Below are 22406 nucleotides of genomic sequence, written 5' to 3'. Positions count from 1 at the left end.
ATGTTTCTTTTTTTCTAACAATCTCTTATTTTTTCAGAAATTATATTAGAAAAGAGTTTTACAAATTCTGCGTTCAAGAAATACACAACATATTTCCATGGTGGAATTGTCCCACCAATTTAAACCAAATACCCCAACAGGCAAGAATGTACATGAACCAAGATCATGCTTACTGTTACACTAAAGTTAAACCACTTACCGAAGTAAGAAAAGAAGACTGTATCAATATCAATAAAGAAGACGATATTTCTAAAATCAACAACGACATTACACTTCACGAAAACGATGTTAAATGCACTAGCAAAGACGACTTTCAATCTTCGATGGACTATAACCTTGAGGATGAACGAAAATGCATGTTTTGTGGCGATTTTGGGGATAAACCGGAAAATGGAGCCGGTCGACTTTTGTATAACAGGTAAAACATATTTTTTTGTGGGGAGGGGGGGGGGGGTGTAAGTGGAAACAATATCTGTTTTAATTAATTTTTTCAATGTCCGCCCTTTATACCTACTAGAGTTTAATAGAAGATACTTTGAATTTTCTCGTCTTAAGTTAAATCTTCTGACTCTTAATGTTAGATATTAAAATTAAATTTTTCTTTGTTCATCCTTTATGTATTCATTCTTATTTTTTATTTATTCATGTCCAAGATTCTATATCTCACTTTCTCGTATTCATTCGAATCCGGTGGATAGGAACCGGTTCTCATCCATACGAAAAAACTATGTCTAGCATCGTATTATATCCAGCTTTCTACGAATATAAAAATGTACAATCATCCCGTGCCTTCGGCACCTCGGGGCTAAAAAAACTGGTTTTAATCATATAATTGTACATTCTATATCTGCGGAAAGCTGTTTATAATACGATGTGAGAAATAACTATTCCCGTCCTTACCAGGGATGTGTTTTATAATGGAGGAATTGTATTTCTTTAGCTGCAATAATGGATTGGCGTCTGCAATTGTCTTTCACGGCTCTCAGACTAACAAGCATTTAAATCTAACTTATTTTTACTGTTTGATTTTTTAGTAAATATATATTATGTATGAGCTTCGCTACTTGTGGATGTTTTAATTCCTTCCATGGGAATATTTTTTCATGAAAATAAATCAAATCTTAATTTTTTAGATTGGATGAATGGATCCACATAAATTGTGGACTGTGGAGTAATGAGGTGTATGAAGCTATGGATGGCTCCCTGCAAAATTTAAATCAGGTAATTCATTAGTTACAGCATAAGGTTAGGTTACTTGGTATTAGAGGAAAACACTAGAAGAAGAAATGTTCAAATAACTGTATCTCCCCAGTGCATCAACCTTGTGCAACCTTTCTATTTGGTCATTAAAAATAAACCAATGGTGTCGCTTATATTAACACAGCCAAGAAGCAGAAAATAGTTTGGAAGCAGACGAAATAGGTCTTTGAAAAATGAAGGGAGGTAGTTGTCTGTATATACATCTATACTATAGATCTGTTTACGTGGTGACCTAACCCGTTGGGGGACCAAGTACCCAATTTAACCTTTCTTAACCTGACTTAATATAAAACAAAAAGGGGGAGTTCTGTGCTCGACTTAGACGTTTAAGGTAAACCGCATATAATTTGTAAGGTATAGCCTCAGCTTAAAGAGTAAAACTCCTCTCCTGCCGGCCCCTCGAAGCTTTCTTCTTAAAGTTAAAAACCACAACGACCCTAGCTGTTATGTAGTTGCGATTTCAAAAAGATAAAAAAAAATATTAGATTTTTTAACTTTCAAATCTTTCACTTGTAACTTTTTCAAGCGTCTTTAAGATTTGATTGTTGAGAACTTAAAGGAGAAAAAATGGGGATTGGTACTAATATTATTTTTTTTTATTCCTCTTAGTTTTTGTAATACATTGCCTTCTTTTAAATATCACTAGAGCATAAAACCATTCCAAGATTTAATTCCAAAAATAAAATAGATTAAAACCATCCCGGGACTTATGTGAAGCTGCCCCAAAATGGAAATCTTAAGCTAAAGACAAATAAAACCTTGCTACTTTATAAAAAAACTAGTGGCTTCGCCCCTAGCCTCTAGGGGCTTTGCCCCAAGAGGTATAATTACATCTTCTATTACTTACCCAGCAGAACGGATCACAAATTTTCGCACCTACCCAGCAGGAAAACATTTTGCGATTAAATTCGTAAAATTTGTAAAAAAAAAAAAATGGGAGGGATTTTTTTTTGGGGGGGGGGGGTTGGGGGTGTCCCACCCCCCTAAGAAAATAGCTTAAAACCACCGCAGGACCAATAGGTATATACCCTGAAGAGTAGAATCCGATCGGTTTAGTGGTTACTGAGATCTTAAGCTTCAGACAGACAGACATCGTTCTACTTTGTATTATAGATATAGTATTACATAGGCGTTCCATCAGATTTTCAAGGTCTCAAATAAAAGTTAAACTCGTAGCTGGCTAACATAATGATACTCATAATCCACCCCCTTTAACCCATCCTCTCTACTTAGTGAAAAACTGACATGTTAGCAACCTCAATTGACGACAATTTTCCCCTTCCAGTATATCCATTTTACCATTAAACCATATTTGTTGGCAAGTCTCTCCGCCATGTTCTTTATATGAACACTAGCGGCTACGCCCTAGAGACCTCTAGGGGCACTTGAGGAGGTGGAGTTAAATCCCAAAACCAATATTTTTTTTATTTTAATTTTGATTTTTTTGATAAAGGGGAGTAATTTTTTACTGGGGGCGATTTTTCTTGGTAGGGTGGTGGTACCCTCGCCCAAAATAGTTAAAAACCTTCCTGGGACCTATAAGAAGATACCCTGTAAAGGAGAATCCAATCGGTTCAGCGGTTAGCGAGATCCTTCGCTACAGACAAAAAAAGTTTACTACTTTATATAATAGGATAGGATTATAAAATGGTGTATAAAAAACTTACTGTTTTTACTTCATCTATTATTGCTGCACTGCTTATGTCCATATGCTTTATGAATAGAAAGAATGGTTGATTCTTCCTGTCACTCACACCAACCAACCATTCTCCAAATTCTTTTCTCATCTATTTTTCAGTGATATATATATAGTTTTAAAAGAATATCAAATAGGCGTTGTTTATTTATAACCCTAAGGGGAGCCCTAATCCTACAGGGCTTTCCTGACCTAACCTGCCCTAAATTTTAAAAACAACACACATGGAAAAACTCACCTCTCCTCCTTACTTTCAATTTATTTAAATAATAGGAAGAGGGAGGTGGTTTTCAGCGCTCGAGAGGATCTTTAAGCGAAAGCCCTGAAATATTTATCCCGGTTTCCAAACTGACAGGAATTGTTTCCACTCTTGACTCATTTTAACCCAAAGGACAGTAGAACGTTCTTGTAAATCAGCTAAATGCATTTATATAACATAGCAACATTTTTCATCACTATAATACATAGGTAATATGATTGTTATTAAAACATTTTAAAAGATTTGTTCTTTGATGTTTATTTCACTACAACCTTAAAAAAATTTGTCTTTTTAAATCTCTTGCTTAAATCCAATATAGTGTAAGGCCATGTTAATAGGTCTAAAGGCACAAAAATCACGGGAAACCAATCCTTGTAATAAACTACCTTATTGGCAATTGCTAATTCTTTTATCACCATTTATTGCGCTATTTTTGGAATTATTGTTCTTGTTTTATTAGCAAGAGTGTAGGAACACTTAAAATTCGATTACAAAATTGGAATGAATTCTCATTTTCATTCTTTTAGTTTTTCCTTTCTGCAACACTTTTCTTTCACTTTAGTTTAATAAGATTTAATCATGTAATTTTAGTATTACCATCATTATTTCCAGTTTTCGAGATAGGTATTACTTTAAACATGACAGGCTAAAAGCATAAATAGAATAGCAAATAATGCATAATCAATTATCTGACCTATAATTAATTTAATGTTACTATTAGTAATTGCAGGTATGTTCAATCCTGTCTTCAAAAGTACTTGTTTTTCTTCCTATACTTAATTAAATTGTATATCTAACACCTTCCAGATAAACGCTTTAATAGTCGATTTGCCCAGTAGAGCACAGATCCTTGCCACCTTGCCTTATTTTTAAACTAGCGGCTTCGCCCCTAGCCTCAAGGGCTTTGCCCCAAGAGGTTTGATCAAACTTATAATTTTTCGTGTTTTGGATTTTAAAGAAAATAAAAGAAAAAAAACATTTTGGGGGATTTTTTTTTTTTTTTTTGGGGGGGGGGTTTGTCAACCCCACTATTTTAATTTTACTTCCAAAAAGAAAAAGAAAAATTATGGGAAGGGGGTATTTTTCATTTTTTGAGGAGGTTAGGGGTGTCCCACCCCCCAAGAAAATATTTACAAACCTTCCCGGGACCTATGAGAAGCTACCCTATAAATGAGAACCTGATCGGTTCAGCGGTTAGCGAGATCCTTCGCTACAAACAAACAGACAGACAGACATCGTTCTACTTAAGACCTAAGAGGGAACGACCCCCCCCCCTCATGTTTTAATTTATTTTAGAATATGGGGGGGGGGGGGTCAGTGTTCGATAGGCACTTGGATGAAAATATATCCTTTGCAGTTCTATATGTAAATCTTACAAATGTTTTTTTTTTCAGGCCTTGTCCCGAAGTCGAATGTTACAATGCAGTCACTGTACGAAGCGAGGCGCCTCTGTGGGTTGTTGTCACACTAACTGCTCAAACAATTATCATTTTGGCTGTGGTGTCCTCGCTAAGGTTTGTACTTGTTGGTTTTAGTAACAATGCTAGTCTACTCTTCGTAGGGATTTTACGGGATTAGACAATGGACGAAAATTCATGAACAATATCCCATATGTTAGATCAAAATTATTGATGGAAAAGTTTAAATACTGCGAGTTAATCAAGATTTAAATATTCTCAATGTTTTTAGCCAATGAATAAGAGAATATGTATATCAACATGTCGTCTTGACTTTGTGAAGCTTCTCTATGATTAGGGTGTCGGTCTGTCTGTCTTAATTTTTTATGTGTTAAAACTGTTCTGTTCATAACATTTTTGGAATAAAAATTATCATCTCTATAATCAAGTCCTTATCGTTCATTTAGACAATTTTGCAATGGAATTTATACAACTAATTTTATTTTTCATTTTAGGCTGATTACAAGAGCGACAAATCTGTGTACTGCTACAAGCACGCGCAGAAATACGCCAGCAAAGAAAACATCATCACGTTCGCCGTGGACCGTAGCGTCTTCATTGACCGGGAGGCGACGAATACAACCAGCGAGGCGGAAAATGCCGCGACAACGTTCAAGAGAAAACAGCACGGAAACGCGAAAAATCGACTCGCGGATTTTCGGGATGTTAAGTTTGCGCTCGGCGATCTGGTTGTCTCGGATTTTGGTGTCCTTGTTCCGGCTTCGGATAGGCCTGAGGTTAGATTATATTTTGTTTTCAGCTACTCCTTAAGTTAGTATGTCCGTTTGTAACTCCTGCAAAAAATCTTTACTTGAAAGAAAATAACACAATTTTACAAAGTTTAGGTTTAATGAATACGAGAAAAAAAAAGAAAATAACATAAAACCAAATTGAAATATAAGGATTTTCTGAAGCACTAACTCGGGCCATTTCCGAGATTCTTTTCATCAAACGATGAACCTTACCAATGTTTTATTATTATTTAATTTTTCATTTAGGTTTTAATCCCCGTTGGCCTAACCGTGACAAAATCTTACTGGTCTGTCCTTGATCCAACCAAGATAGTTACATACACGTGTACTACGAGGTAAGTGTTGTTATTATATCAACAAAGTTATTATGTACTAAAAATAATAATATTATGAGACTAAAGGGAGGGGTTTTTAATGCAATTCGAATTTCCATCTATAATTTTGCATGAGTAATCCTTGGTAGATCTATTTTCCCTAAATTGAACAAAAAGTTGGAAAAGTAACGGCTAACGGCTGGCGGCTCATCTGTTTTGCCATTTGTTTGATATCTATATTGCAAATTAGTCACGAAACCTCTCTCAACATAATTCTCTTTTCTACTCCAAAACGCTATCAAACGGTTCTAGACGGTAGCTGTTGGTACTAGAAGTTTTAAAATTGGTTATTGCTATCATTTAACATGAATTAAACCAAAAATATGTTTCAAAAAGTTGATTCCTACGTAATTGATGATGGATTTACCCTGAAAATAGGCAAAAAACGGCTGAACGGCTGAGCCGCTAGCCGTTACTTTTCCAACTTTTTGTTCGATTTAGGGACAATAGACCTATCAAGGATTACTCATGCAAAAGTTTAGATCGAAATTCGAATTCTAAGTGTCATTTGCTCACTGATTACGAGATGGTTGCATTAAAAAACCTCTCTTATATTGGTCTGTCCTAGATCCAACCAAGATAGTTACATACACGTGTACTACAAGGTAAGTGTTGTTATTATATCAACATAGTTATTATGTACTAAAAATAATATATTTTCAATAATATGTAATTCATGCAAACTTAATCATAATTATTATAAGTCAACATAAACCATTTAAAATGTATTTTAAATTACGTGATTTTGACAGAGTCATCCATTTGTCATACAGTTGGAATCGTAGCTATTTGGGACACTTGAAGAAAGGGGAAGGGGATTACCCCCACTTTTAATTTTAGTAAAAACAAGGATGACAACATCCATAAAAGCGAAGCTCTGCAACGGTAGGACGAACGGACATTAACACTTGTATAGTGTCAGAACTGAATAATAGGAATATAAAATATAAATGTATAAGAGTCGAAGCAAACTTGTAAGAAAATTTGATGAAAAACTGCTTGATACAGAATAATCTTTATGGACATACTTACATTTTTAGAGACTAGATTATAGAGTTGCTTAGCTTATAATATTGTACTTTGCTGTCCCAGGAATCAGTATACCAAAAATAAGATCAATCGGATAATTAGATCACCTAAAAAATTTGCTGTTAAAAAAGTAAAAAATCATCATGTTTGAAATTGACGTACGGACATTCTGATAATAATTATAGAGTTGCTACGCTTTCTAAATCGTACCTTACTTACTACAAGAATCACCCTGCAAAATTTGAAATCGATAGGACAATTCTAACCTATTTAAATTATCGAAAAAAGCTATCTCTCTGTGACGGACAGACGGACGTACGGATGGACGTACGGACGAACGGACCGATCCTAATTATAGAAAAGCTTCGCTTTTAAAAAGAATAGATGAAAAAAAATTTGGTAGGAGCGAAATTATTTGAGAGGCTGATGTTATCCTTCTCCTCAATAGTTTTAAACCTTCCCTTAAACTATGAGAAGCTTCACTGTAAACGAAAATCATATGAGTTAAGCGATTAGCGAGATACTTTGGTACACAGACTCGCAAATTTAACTTTCGTTCAGAATGAAGCTTCTCATTAGACTTCACTATTTTGTTGAAATATATCTAAATTCTACCAAGAAACACTAAATTACTATTCTAATAATATTATTTGTAAATTTGCACTACTAATGAACATTATTGTTATAGTTTTATTAACTTAAAATATTAATATTTTTCTGAATAATTATCAGGGATGTGAAGGGATAAGACAATGGCCGATATATTGATGTACATTGTACATTTCCAATGAAAATACACAAAATTTCTCCTTTTGTTGATAACAATAAGTTAGGTACTGATAACTGTATGAACCTACCAATCAAAATCCAATTAAAGTCACCAAAGTTGTTGATCCAACGAATAAGAAAACGTTATTAAAAAACTTTGGGGACTAGCGTAATCAACATTCCATTGTCCCCTTCTTTCCTGACAATCATAGACTAAATAATAAGGATATGATAACAATTAAAAAATATTCCTTTAGTCTGAAATAATACACCAAATTTTCTTAGTATCGTGTCCCTAATTTATTCATGTATAATATCATCTTACTATTCTTCGGAGGTTGGTTGCTGCGCCTCTAGCCTCGGTTTTATTGTCGTTCTTTGTTTATTTGTTCTTTTTATTGCTATGTATTATGCTAGTATTGACTATAGTAGATTTCAGGAAAGGATGTAACATTTGGACTATATCCCAAAGTTTCATAATAGTTATTTCTCGCATCGTATTATAAACGGCATTCCGCGGATATGGAATGTACAATTTTAAGATTAAAACCAGTTTTTGTACATTTTTATATTTGTAGAAAGCTGGATATAATACGATGCTAGACATAGTTTTTTCGTATGGATGAGAACCGGTTCCTATCCACCGGATTCGAATGAATACGAGAAATATTTTTCTCATTTTTAAATAAAAAATATTGGATACTCTTGATTGGTTGGTCTAAACTATCACCGTTCAAACTTTTCAATTTAAACCATTGCATTGAAGGCCTTATTTTTTCATTGGAGATCTATTTATCAATCTATTTTATATATTTAGGCTAGTAGCCCCTGTAATAGAAATAGATGAAATAGCCCCCCTAGTTATAGACCATTCTACCACTTCTGAACTAGAGTATACACAACTTTTATCCAACTACCAGGTAAATTTCCTTTTATCAAAAGTAACAGGATGTTTGTCTGTTTGATTGATTTTGCTTTGTTTTTTTTACTGATATATTATAGTTTTATGCTATTTTCTATGTTTTCTTGATATTTTTAAAAATATTATTATTATATCTATCTAACACTTATGGTATTAGATAAAATAATAAAATTATTGTTAGCTTGTAATTGCTGCTCTACTTATGATTATATTTCTCCACAGGGAGGGAGGGAACATTGGGCTGTTAATTACACTAGTTCTCTATTGTAAATGTTTTCTTACGGCTTCAGAACCTTGGGGACTTTAATTGAATTTTCATTGGTTTGTTCATTTAGTTGAGTGTCCAAATGTTTCAACCACTGATTGTAATCTAATGAGAGGGTAATTTGTGGATCAATATTTTGGATTTCCATCATTTTATTGGTCTTTATTTTTTTAAAACTATTTTTGTATTAATCTATTTTTTAGAAGAAGCAGAAAGTAATTAGCAAGCGGTATGAATTTGATTCTACCCTCCAAGATGAAATCATTAGTCCAGCAAAAGTTAAGAAACTTTGGCCAGGTTAGACTTTTTCTAGTACTCTATAGATTTTTTTGTTTGTAATGCTTGATTAACTCTCTCTTATTTTTATATTTTTGTTGTCTATCACTAAAATTATGTTTGACGGATTTTCAAATTATTCTTCAAAATAAAATAAAATTATGTTTCTTTTCTACGATTGGGTTTAGTTGCCGTAACATAAAAGGACAGTATTTTTTTTCATTCCATGAAAACTTATTTAGGTTTAGAAATGTCAGAATTGCACAAGCCTTCAGAAAATAAAGAAAATCTTCAAATTATTAAAGAAAAATCTTCCAATATTTTACAGGTAATTTTTTGAGATATAAAATATTGTTAGTTTGTTGTTGTTGCTCTACTCAAGAATATAATTCTCCTTGTTTTCAATTAGACTTAATTCATATTTAAGACAGATATCTACCTAATTAAACTTAAAATTCGTGTATTTGATATTTAATAGTTAAAGAAACAAATTATTAATATTCTATAATTGCTACAAGCATAATTATGAACAGAAGTAGCGCAACAAAATAAAGGTATAACTTCATTGGTTGTAATATTACAAGCAAAGTAGTGAGTATTTTTGCAAAAGAGGATGGTTTAGCCATTCGAGTGCAAGGGTATTAATATCATATTAAAATAAAGGATGTATCAATAAGTAAGTACTGGAATACGTACGCATTGACGGATATACCCTAATTTTAGATTAGCTGTTCATCTTACAATATAAAAGGAAATGTAAGGAGGGAAGGGTGGTAGATGACTTTACTAAGTTTTTAGATATGAAAACACCAACTTAATTAAAGCATTTTTATCGCTGGGTTGGGAAAATTGCTTAATATAGTTATTTTTTAATTACCTTTAGACATTTTGTTGTTAATTTTCGTTATTTAGGAATCCCACCCAAGAAGCAGTGTTATCAAGCCAAATCCAACCATATCACCAAGTTTCAACAGCATAGGACGATTCAATAAAGCTGTGGCTACATTCCGGTCACCCAGAAAAAGCCCGTTTAAAACCAAGGTAACTTTTTTCCAACGGTATACGGAAATATTTTATTGTAAAATTCGTATGAATTGTTTTATTCCATATTGGCGGAAAAGTTTAGAGGCAATCTGTTTTTTTTTCGCTTTAATTACTTACTAAAATAACGCATAGGACAGGCTTAGTTTTAATGACTTACGATTGAAAGCAAATAGCCTTGTTTTGGTAACAAAATAGACAACGATAACATCATTCATCAGCAGAGTTAAAAATAAAATAATGAATGAGAGGGAGGGGGAGGCAAATAACACCCCAATAGTTGGTTAGGGAAATCTTCACAAATAATTTTAACAAAAAACAATTCTTTTAGGAATGTTCTGGTTGTGATGTGTTGGAAGTTAGAACATGGTTCAATGCTAACAAGAAAATTAAGGTATGCTTATCCTAGGCCAGTAAAAAAAAAAACCGGTTTTAGCATAGCTATCTAATGTATGTCTATTGTCTATCTATCTATCCATCTATCTATCGAGTAAAAGCAGTTTTAGCATAGCTATCTGTAATTTCTGTCTATTTATCTAATATGATATCTATACAATAATGTATCTATCTATCCATCCATCCAACCTTCCATATATATATCTATCCATCCATCTATCTACCCATCTATCTATCTATCTATCTAGGTACATGAAGTACAGACCCAAACTTTACAGTACTATGATGATGTACAGCTGGTTAGTAACAACGTGTACACCCAATTGTGTCCACCAACACCCGACAGGAAACCAATCCCAAGCTTAGCTTAAAAACTTGCCTATGACTATTAAAAAGCCTTCCTGTATATTATGAACCCATCATTAAGTAGTGAAGCTTTTTTTTAGTTAACCTTGTCTGTGACTGTCTGGGATAATTTTTACGATGCAATTCAAGATAAACGGCTGAAATTTTAAGTAAAAATTACCTGAAACAATTAGCATAACTTTCTTAGTCCGTCTGTCTGTAAGTGAACCATTGTAAAGAATGTATGTAAAAGGTTTCATGATCTTTTTTATCTATAACCAGTAAACATCTACTCTTAAAATCACTTTGTCTGTATTTGCATCAATGACTTTTGTCCTTTGCTACTTATTAATTTTATCTGCAAGACTTCGCACATACAATACATAATAACTCTTAATATACCGAATTCATGTTCTAAGAATCTAATAAAGGAATATTTTCTTAATTAAATTATTAAGAGTTTATACCAACTAAAACTAGTTTTTTAACAAAATATGTACTTCTAATATTAAATACTAGCGGATACGCCCCCCTAGAAGCCTCTAGGGGCACTTAAGGTAGGAGGGGGAAAAGTCGACCTCTTCCCATTTTAAATTTGAGTTTAAAAAAAGTGAAAAACATATTTTTTTAATATGTCAAACATGTAATTGTAAAGTAATTAACCAAAAATCAAGTTTCTAGTCCCCAGCTACTTGGAATTTATAGTTTATCCTGTTTTTGCCCGACTGTGCATAGCAGACATTTTTCTATGTATAATATTATCATTAAAAGAGTTTAACAATATAGGATGCAAAATATAAAGTTACATAAATTAAATATGTTTAAATAATTAGAATTTTTCACTTGAGATCAGATTTAAGTGCAGATTTTATCTTTAAATTCTCAATAACTGCTATTCCGTCGCTTATTGCTTAAAGTAAAAGTCCATTTTTTATCAACTTCCTCATTTGTAGGCCAAATCTTGAGTGGCTGGTACAAGCCAGCAGTGTAAATACTTTTCCAGCACAGGAGAAAGTGTACATTAATCTATTGTCCATTGTCATATCTCTTTTTAGATAATAAAAATTGAATTTGCAAGAAGCCTTGGATTGATTTTGTTGGCCACTGATTAGATTTGTTGTGAAGCGGAAATACTCGAGTCTGGAGCAGGGATGCACCACAGAAGAAATTAAACAATTTCTAGTTCAGGTATGTTTTGTTTTACTAGTATAGCAGCTACACTATAACTTAGCGGTTGTTCGACGTTTTTACGTCCGGAGGTCTGCCATTCTCCTAGAAGACTCGTCTTTAGCTTAAATCCCAATTGTTGTACAGTATGACCCTCGAAAAAGTATTTTTAAGCATCTGCAGCCCTTATTTCTTAATGAATTATTAAAAAATGTATATGTCCTTGTTCTCTATAGATTTCCACATAAGTAGATAAGATATAAAAATTTTAATTTTACCTCCATTAACTCCGGAGATTTTTAGAGCTAAAGTTTTGAAAAAGTGACTGAGAAAAAGAATTTTTTTTTTGTTTCTCATAATTTTTGGATAGTTATATTATGTTTTTCTGGCAACTGAATAATAATACACAAAGAAAAACAAGTTAACTAATTATTTCTTTTTTATTCCACCCAAAAATATAAATTTTATATGGCAAAAAATACTACTGAATGAATTGATTATTTGCAAATTGTAGGTTATTTATTTACCCTTATATATGAAAAGGATTAATTATGACAGTTGCTCCGCCCCCTTTTCTGACATCTCAATCATTTAATAGGGGGTTAATTAAGTTTTTTAGACTAAAAAATCATTATGTTCTAATTTTATTTTATTTATAACTTTTTTGTTATTAAAGTTAGGATTATGAAACAAAAACAATTTTCCTGCTATATTCATAAAGATTTATTTGGTTTTTTAATCTAAAACAAATTTGCCTAATAAGTAAGTTTTTCAAAATATCATCAAACTAAAAAGACTCAAAAAATATGTGTAAAAAAATGCTTTTTACTCAAAGCCTAAATTTTTTATTTCATTTTTGTATACCTAAAGTTTCTGCTAGTAACAAAAATAAAAGGACTTCTACCTTAATTTTGCTAAAAAAGTCATTTCATGTTAAAAGTTACTTTTTCCTCAGTCACTTTTTCAAAACTTTAGCTCTAAAAATCTCCGGTGTTAATGGAGGTAAAAAAAAATTTTTTATATCTACTTGTGTGGAAATCTATAGAGAACAAGGACATATACATTTTTTAATAATTCATTGAGAAATAAGGGCTGCAGATGCTTAAAAATACTTTTTCGAGGGTCATACTGTATAAAAAACAATCAACTGTAATTTGAATTGTGTTTGTTTAGAAAAATAATGATTAAGTGTAAATGCGTGTAAGAATGAATATAGAGCGTTGTTCTTTGAAAAAGGAAGATACTCCGACGTTGCGATATTGTAATAAACGAACCTATGGTTATAGAAGAGCTAAGCTACCCAGAGATAAATTGGACAATGGGCTGTTAATTACACTAGTCCCCAAAGTTTTATGATAACGTTTTCTTATTCGTTGGCTTAACAACGTTGAATTTTGATTGGTTTGTTCATTAAGTTGAGTTTTAAAACGTTTCAACAACAAATTTGAATCAATAGAGGGGTAAATTTGTGTATCATCATTGGGGACGTAGATCATTTCATAGACCATTGTCTTATCCCTTTAGATCCCTGTAAGCTTCCGAAGAGAACTATGTAAGCTTTATATTTCATTATTTAGCCAAATTGAATTACAAGAAAATAACAACAACCAATTATCTTAAATAGATACTGTTATAAATGTTTCCTTTCACCTCCTACTTCATTTTATATTGGTAGCTACACCCCTAGAGGGTTTTAACTGCTCTAATATTAAAAGCGCTTTTATTATGGTTTGTTTGTCCTTCTGATTGGTTAAGTAAAAGTAACATGTTTAATTAAACTGTGTTGATCACTCTGTTTATTTAAAATTATGAATTTTTAGTAGCGAAGCTACATTATAATTCACTTTGTCCGCTAGTCTACTAATTCTATGCGGTACGCTATAGTGATTATGTGATTTTTTCGGCTCATATTTAAGATAAATTACTGATTTTTATCTTTGTCCATATAGTTCTTTCTAAAGAGCATCCAGTATATAACTTACTTTGTTGGTCCATTGGTCATGCTTCATAATACATATAAATATTTTTGAGGGTTTTGTGTTTTTTTTATGAATACTGATCGCTTGTTTGATAATTTACTTTGTCCTTTTCAAACCTTTATTTTTTGTTGTATATATATGAAACACTATGCGGACGTGAATGCACACCTCAAATTACTTTCCAGCTATTAAATTAGGATCCAGTTTTCACCCGAGATCATTTGTTTTTTTTACATAGTAGCGTAGCTCAGAGAGAGAGGGGACAATTGGCTGTCTATGGCAATAGCCCCCAAAATTTTATAATAACGTTTTCTTATTTGTTGTTTTAACAACTTTGGGGACTTCAATTTCGATTGGTTGTTTTATTAGTTGAGTGTTCTAACATTTTAACAGTTAATTTTAATCTAAAGAAGGGATAATTTTGTGTATCATCATTTGGGATGTACACCAATTTATCGGCCATTGTCTTATCCTTTAAGATCCCTCAGCGTAGCTGCTCTATAATTAGGGTATGTGAGTTGCTTATTATTATAAATATATTTGAAACTTAATACACTGGAACCCAAAGTTATTAGCTTTAAAACTTTGGGTATTATGATTAAACCTCGATTGGTTGGTTCCAAACTAGCAGCATCAAATCTTTTTCACCCAAAATGGTTTTAATCTACAAAAGGAGTAATTTTGTATAATAATTGGGAATGTATATAAAATCTATCGTTTCCAGACTATGTTTAAATTGACATTCTTTTTTATTTAGGGAGAAATAAGTCATACAGCAGCTTCAAGAATTCTACAATTTGACGGTCCAAATGATATCACTGAGAATGAAGACAATCTTGATGATGATCTTACTGAAGACTTTATGGTTCAAGTTGACGGCGCGGCAGATAATGATCCAGGTTTGGGTTTAGTTTCAGCAGCGATGCTATTCTATGACTCGCTTTGTATGTATGTCCGTCTGTGATAAACATTAGGAAATATTATTTTATTTGTCTATAAATATTCTTTTTACTGTTTTTAGGAAAGCAAACATTTTTGTGAATATTCCTCCACTGAAAGACCTTTTAATCTGTCTATCTCTTCATACATTTGTTATTTTTTTCGCGTTCGATGATTTATAATTAGTTTGTTCAAACTGTGTCCAAATTTTTAGTACCTACAAACTGTTCAAACTTTTCAGCCAATAGTTTAAATGTACCTATATGAAAGATAATTTTTATTATCATAATTTGGGGTCACACTAAATTATCCACCATTTTCCTCCAATTAAATATATTCAATTTAAAATCATTTTTAGTTATAAATAATGGAGGACAGGGTGGAATTGCAGGGCGCAACCAGCAAGAGGGTGTTGCGGGGCCCAGCGGTCGCAACCAAGAGGCACACTCAGAGCCCATTGAGATCAAGGCGGAGGATGTGAAGCAGGAGCCGAGAATCTCGCACAGCCGGGTCGTAGTTACGTCAGCCTCCAATGCAGGTAGGCTGCTGGTTGTTAGTATATCAGCTACTCTATAACTAGGATATATCTATCGGACTGATAACAGTAATACAGCCTCTACTAGTCCTTTGTAAACATTTTTGCAATCAAATTAGCAGCAGAGATCTAAATAATTTTGACTCTGCAAAAGGGTTTTTATTTAATAGCGCTGCGACTCTGTTACAGCGGTTTGCTCTTACGCTTAGCAAAGAAAATAATTTTTATTTTCTTTTGACTTTTGTATTTCATAACAAGGCATCAATGTAGTTTCTTGGTTATTTACAGTATTGTCCCTGTTAAGTATCTTCTTTGTATATTAAAGTATATTTTACACATACATATTATATGTTATCTATGTTTTTTTTCCAGGCAACTGCCGGGCCGAAACCGGTTCTGTTGAGAGTATGAGCAGCGCTGAAGTGGCCAGCCGGCCCAGCACGGCTGGGTTCAGCAGCTCTTGCACTACGCCGTTCAGACTTCTTACACCCCTACCTGGGGATCTTACTGAAGAAGGTACGGTTCAATTTAAGTATATTAAGATAGATAGATGGACAACAAACAAAATATATCTTTTGTGGGATTGTCATTAATTTGAAGACTTTTACTAAAATTAATAAATGACAATTAACTATTAGCCACTAGATGAGAGAAAGGATTTTTTAAGGGTTGATAGGTGATAGATTCCTCAAAATGGTTATAAACCTTATCTGAACCTATAAGAAACTTTACTGTAGTATAAGAGAACCATATTGATCCAGCGGTTAGTGAGATCCTTCGTCACACAGAAACAGAGAGCCATCCTATTACTTTATTGGAAGGATTATTATTTCCAGGTATTCTGGATCCAGTGTTGTGTCCTGAATGCGGGAACACATACAGAAACCGTCGCATGTTCGAATCCCATCTTCCCAACTGTGCACATCATCAACAACATTTACAGCAAGTAAGATGCATTTAAAAAAAAGACTTATTTCTTTTTTTCAAATAAAAATGTTGCTTTCTAAAAATAAGTCTATATTTGGTACTTGCTTACATGTGGTAGACTGGAGCACCGAAACCCCCCCCGCTTAGTTTTGACAAAAATCAAAAATAAGGGGGGGGTAGTTTTTTAATGTCTGGAAAACGGCAAGGAGGAAAAAAGCACAGCAAGGCAAAGACTTAACCCCCCCCCACCCCCTTAAATTTGAAGAAAATCAAAAATAAGGGGGGGGGTAGTTTTTTCACTGTACAACACGCCAGAAAGTTGAGTGAGGTAAATCAAGTAAATCCAGTATGCCAGAGGGGAAACCTTATTACAGGGATATTCATGTTCAGGGATACATCAATTACTAAAATCAGTCAATAAATAAGGAAATTATGCTCCAAAAAATGAATATCCCTGTTATAAGGTTTCCCCTCTGGTATACTGAATTTACTTGATTTACCTCACTCAACTTTCTGGCGTGTTGTACAGTGAAAAAACTACCCCCCCCCCTTATTTTTGATTTTCTTCAAAATTAAGGGGGGGGGGGGGTAAGTCTTTGCCTTGCTGTGCTTTTTTCCTCCTTGCCGTTTTCCAGACATTAAAAAACTACCCCCCACTTATTTTTGATTTTTGTCAAAACTAAGCGGGGGGGGTTTCGGTGCTCCGGTCTTCACATGTAAGTAAGCACCCTATATTTTGTTGAAAATTCTAATGATTTTATAAGTAGGTACTGTGTGTACTATGTTTTTTGAAAATTCCGGTTTTTTCCCACGATTTAACCGGTTTAAATCGGACTTTGCAATTATCCGCGGACTTTTCTAGAAAAACCCTGATTTTGCCAACCCTGTTTAAAAGATTTTAAGTTGAACCGTAAATTTTTAGGTAAAATCCGAATCAGCTGAAGTGAAACTGGAAAACGACATGGTGGACAAAAAGTTCAACATTGCCAATCTGTCCATGAGCAGCGATGTCTCGGGTGGCGGGTCTCCGCGCAAAGATTTCAGCATCCATGGATTGCTGGCCGCAGGCATGGGCCTAATATTACACCTGGATTTCAACAAAGTAGTGGTTATGCACCTAGTCTCTACTGGCCCTTTATTTGACGGGACAGAGAGGAAAAGAAAATAAAAATTTCTCGAATCTTTAATCTGAAAATCATGGCTTAAACTCACTAGTACAATAGTTATAGAGAGCTTATGTTTCAGACAAAATCTTATTACTTTATATAATAGTATATGTGTTTTTAAAAAGAATTAATTTGTCCCTAAGTAGCGCAGCTACACTAGAATGACAAATGTAGATAAATAAAAAATACCTTAACAAACAGTAAGAGATGGTTCGCTTTTAAAAAGAAACATGGATGGCAACATCCATATGTAGCAAAGGACAAATTATCCTGTATCTACTAATGGATGAAATCAGTGGCGTGCGAAGCACTTTGTCTAGGGGGGGGGCATTTTGAAGATTTTGTAAAATTTTGCCCCCCCCTAAATCAAAGTGCCCCGGGGGGGCACTTTGCTTTAGGGGGGGGCATTTTGATTATATATACTAATTTTAAATAAGGGCGTTTTAAGGGGTGGGATTATTTGATTATGGGCCTTCTAGTCCTTATCCCTTCTTCCCTATCCCTATTTCCCATTTATATCCCCCATCTCTTCCCCCCCTCTCTTCTCCCCCATCCCTTCTCCCCACCCTGCAATGACCGAAGGGAAGGGAGCTAGAAAGCATCTTCGAAAAAAAAGTACAGAAGATAATTTAACCTTCCACCCCCCCCCCCCCCCCCCCTACCACAAAACATTTTTTATGGGAGGAAGGGGATGTTATAAAATCTCAGCAGGAAGGATGAATAACCCCATTAAAAAAATTTGGGGGGGGGGGGGAGATAAAAACACTCATTTTGGAAATAATTTACCAAAAATAAACCTAATATGTAGAACTGATTTTAAATATTTCTTTATTGTATGACAACAAGGATGACAACATCTATAAGTAGCAAAGCACAAAAAATCATTAATAAGAATATAGACAAGAAGATTTAAAGAGCATTAGTTTAAATAAATATATATTTTAGGTAGAAAAAGTCGCAAATCCTTTTTCTTGTATGTTGTGTGATGACAGTCAAAGTAAATTACATACTAGATGCTCGGAACAACAAGAGATTTTATTTTTTTGATATTAAAATCCACAAAAAAATTTATTGTGCTATAAAATCCAAAGATATAAAGAACTTTGTAAAAAATAAAAAGAATGATTGTCCTTTCATCTACAGATATGAAAATCTCTTAGAAATATGGAAAACTTTGGGGTATAGTCTCTTTTGTGGCAACGCCTCTTAAGGGGCATTTCGTCGTATTTTCATAGTAGCTTTTAATAGTTTATTATAGGTTAAGTTAGGTTAGGTGATTTTCCCGCAGGGTTAGGCAATTGGCCCCACAGGGGCTATAAATAGGGGAAAAGCTACTGTGAAAATATGAAGAAATAAAGAGGCAATGTCACGAAAGGGACTATACTCGAAATTTGATTTTGATACCCTTTGCTACAAAAATTTTGTTAATTGAACCAAACAATGGGGGAATTGTGAAAGATACAAAATTGCCAAAAACGTCCTAAAAAGCAGTCCGACCTCCAGAAATTTCTAATATTTAATTATACTCCATAATGTTGGGAGTGTTAACATTAAGTTTTAGCCTTCTATCTTCAATTGCAGTTAAGAAAATTACATTTCCCCATTAGCATTACAAACTGACAGCCATAGTTATTATAGAGAAGATAAAAAGTTATATCAACATATCCTACCCTCTTCAAATGGCAATTTAACAATATGTCAATTTTTCATGAAGTGGTGTTTTCAAAGATTTATTAGGGCAGTGTGCAAAGTGCACCAAAAAATATTTATTTCCTCTTTTAACTAAAATTAATTAATACAACAAGAGTGACGTATTTTAACAAGTTAGGAATATAGAGTGTAGTTAGTTTTAAGGCTCTTTAATGAAAATTGCCATAAAAAAAAACATGTCTTTTTGTAAGGGTATGTACACAAAAAAATTATAAACTTATCCTGAACATCATATGACATCATATATAGTTATTAATTTAGACAGACATACAATGTTGAAAAAAAGGCTTAGATAAATATCAACGCTGTTTCATTTTTATTTAAATAACTTTTTGATTAAATATTTGATTTTTACAAATGTTTTTATACAATGTGATAAAAAGCAGAAACCAATTGGAAGGGCGCGAAGCGCAAATTTTTTTTTGGAAATATGCAGGGAGGAGGGAAGGTGTTTTGGGCTATTTATTACACTAGTCCCTAATATTTCATATAAACATTTTCTTATTCGTTAGCTCAACATCTTTTGGGACAAAAATGGAATATTGATTGGTTGGTTAATTAAGTTGAGTTTCCATACGTTTCATCCACTAATTGTAATCTATATAAGGGGTAATTTTGTGTATCATCATTGGGGATGTACAAAATTTCTTTGGTAAAAAGTTTATATTATACAAAAAAAAGATACTTCCTATTAAGGTTAAATGAATAGTAACTGTCTGTTTGGCGCGAAGCGCCAAAAAATTTTTTTGTTGAGTATTTCTTGATCTTTTTTTTTGGAAATTGGGAGAGTTTTGCTTTTTGTAGGGTAGGGGGCAAAAAGGGGCATTTTTGTTTACCAGGGGGGGGCAAAACGGGGCATTTTTCAACATTTAGGGGGGGGCAGGGGGGGCGGTCGCTAGGGGGGGGCAGGGGGGGGCGTTTTGGTCGCTAGGGGGGGGCGATTGCCCCAAACGCCCCCTTCGGTTCGCACGCCACTGGATGAAATAAAATATAGAGTAAATGTTCAGTTGTCACAAAGAAGGGAGGAAGAAAGGCATCATAATATAAGAATGATAGATAATCAAAATAATTGACAATGAAAAGTTCAAATCAAATATATTTAAATCCATGATTAAAGGCGAAGGTGGAGTTACCATAAAAACAGACACGTCCGCAGACGAGAATGCGGCTAAAAACGCGGCGGCGGCGGCTTCCATTATTGTCCCGACAATTCCGGCTCAGGTTGGTTCCATTTTTTTTAGTAATGTTTTTCATATAAAAGGTGCATAATAGAGAATTTTTAAGAAACAAGAATGACAACATCCATAAATAGCGAAAGCAAATAGAAATTATAAGAAATTGCGAAAGGAGCATGAGGATTAAATGCTAAATCTCACTGAAAATTGCCAACTAAAATTATGAAAATCATACCAAAAAAACTATACGAAAAACAAAGCTACTTGTCATTTTATCTATAAACACCAAAAATATTTGAGTATATCATTGGTTGAAAAGTTTTGACTAAAAATTGCCAATTAAACAAGATAAATGGTCTTTTAAACTTTGGGCACAAAGTTAATTAATAATCCAACGCTTTATTGTATCCTAGGTTCCCGCCCCTTCAACCACAACACCAACTACCAAAGTTGAAAAGAAAGAAGATTGTGAAGATGACATTATGATCATCAGCGAGAATATTAAACCGGTTTCCGAGCACCAACGGCACAAGCATAAGAAACGTCACAGGCAGGCGGACGGATAAGTAACATTTATACTTAAGTAGTTGGGGTGTTAGTTAAAATTTGTTTGATATTTAGAGTACTCATGATTATAAACAAAATTACCCCTTCTGTATATTGAAATTTTTAGTTGGAATGTTTGGACATTGACAGTTTGGAAAAAAACTTATCATAATTCAATAAAATAAGTACCAAAGAATTTGAGCCAACAAATAAGATTAAGAAGTTTAAACTTTGGGTACCAGTGTAAGTTATACATGACAATCCCTTCCAGATTTTAATCATTACTTATCCTTTTGCTCGGTCACAGGGACAAACATCACCACAGTCATTCTAGCGGTCATATTCAGCAACCAGGCGGTCATGCGGCTCAATATCAGCACATGTTGGCTGGCTACAATGCCGCTATAGTGGCCAGCACAGCTGCCTACAGTGCTATTGTCAGCAGCGCAGCTACTAATACTCTAGCAGCTGCAGGCTATCACACAATGCCGCCGAGTAGCAGCACAGCTGTTCAGTACCTGGCGGCCCCGACAGCTAGTATATTGCCGCCTGGCTATAGCAGTACTCTGGTCCAGTATGGGGGTTATCAATATGCAGGTGAGAAATGCTTTATTGGTGTAGCATGGATCTAAGGGATAAGACAGTGGACAATAAATTGATGTACATCCTCAATCAAGTTCGTACACTTCTAGTTTGAAACAAACTAATAAAAATTAATGAAAAGTACTTCAAAATTTTGAGCCAACGGATTAATGACGTTGCTTTAAAACGCTGGGTGCCAGTATAATTTACAACAACAACAACAAGCCCTTTTCACTCCACAGGTGGGAGCATAGGCCGTTGACAATTCGTCAGTGTTTCTGTAACAATGTGGCTTATGAATATGGGATAGGGTTGTCAGCCCTAAGCACTATGATTGCGGTGAAAAGCGTCCATTTGCCATCAGACAACCAACCCTTTGATTGCACGACCTTTGTCTGAGAAGTCCTAACTGTGCATGGTAGTGAGTTGCGCCTGTTTTGGGCCAAGGCATTCCCCCTACTCTAACTATTTATGTCGCGCACCTGACATAGCAGCAATAGGAACCATTTTTAACGTCTTTAGTTATGACGCGGTGTCGGACCGAGATTCGAACCTATCACCTTCCCGACGACGAGCGGATGCGCTACGTGTTGAGCCAGTATAATTTACAGTCTAATGTTAATCTTATTTATTAATCAACATGAATTATTGCAGTCTTCTAAATTTATTCTTTTGGTTAAAAATAATCTTTTTATTTCCAACTAATATTAAAAATGGATATCATGACAGAGGAACAATTGCCGTCAATTTAGCTTGCTAGCATGGAACTCATTTATTGGTCAGTTAATTCATCTAACAGGAGAGGAGGGGATAAGGGTAGTTTTGTTCACTGCGAGTTTC

General features: G+C 33.9%; 1 protein-coding gene across 1 annotated transcript in view; it reads left to right on the top strand.

Annotated features, from left to right (window-relative positions):
• Positions 1-22406, top strand: part of trx (histone lysine N-methyltransferase trithorax) — a 55802-nt gene that overhangs the window by 21583 nt on the left and 11813 nt on the right. The window contains exons 26-45 of the mRNA XM_080166360.1: positions 38-418; positions 1134-1221; positions 4610-4729; positions 5128-5409; positions 5671-5759; positions 8413-8515; positions 8986-9079; positions 9301-9386; positions 9971-10099; positions 10431-10493; positions 10744-10841; positions 11953-12028; positions 14744-14885; positions 15284-15463; positions 15833-15976; positions 16297-16406; positions 17310-17454; positions 20381-20484; positions 20852-20988; positions 21292-21581. Coding sequence (XP_080022486.1) covers positions 38-418; positions 1134-1221; positions 4610-4729; positions 5128-5409; positions 5671-5759; positions 8413-8515; positions 8986-9079; positions 9301-9386; positions 9971-10099; positions 10431-10493; positions 10744-10841; positions 11953-12028; positions 14744-14885; positions 15284-15463; positions 15833-15976; positions 16297-16406; positions 17310-17454; positions 20381-20484; positions 20852-20988; positions 21292-21581 — 2861 coding nt within the window. The remainder of the gene's footprint in view (positions 1-37; positions 419-1133; positions 1222-4609; positions 4730-5127; positions 5410-5670; positions 5760-8412; positions 8516-8985; positions 9080-9300; positions 9387-9970; positions 10100-10430; positions 10494-10743; positions 10842-11952; positions 12029-14743; positions 14886-15283; positions 15464-15832; positions 15977-16296; positions 16407-17309; positions 17455-20380; positions 20485-20851; positions 20989-21291; positions 21582-22406) is intronic.

Source organism: Acartia tonsa, chromosome 7 (genome assembly GCF_053477335.1).
Source record: "Acartia tonsa isolate MP-2025a chromosome 7, ASM5347733v1, whole genome shotgun sequence".
In the NCBI taxonomy this organism is placed as follows: domain Eukaryota; kingdom Metazoa; phylum Arthropoda; class Copepoda; order Calanoida; family Acartiidae; genus Acartia; species Acartia tonsa.
Note: the sequence above shows the minus strand (reverse complement) of the source record. Positions and strands in the feature narration are given on the sequence as shown.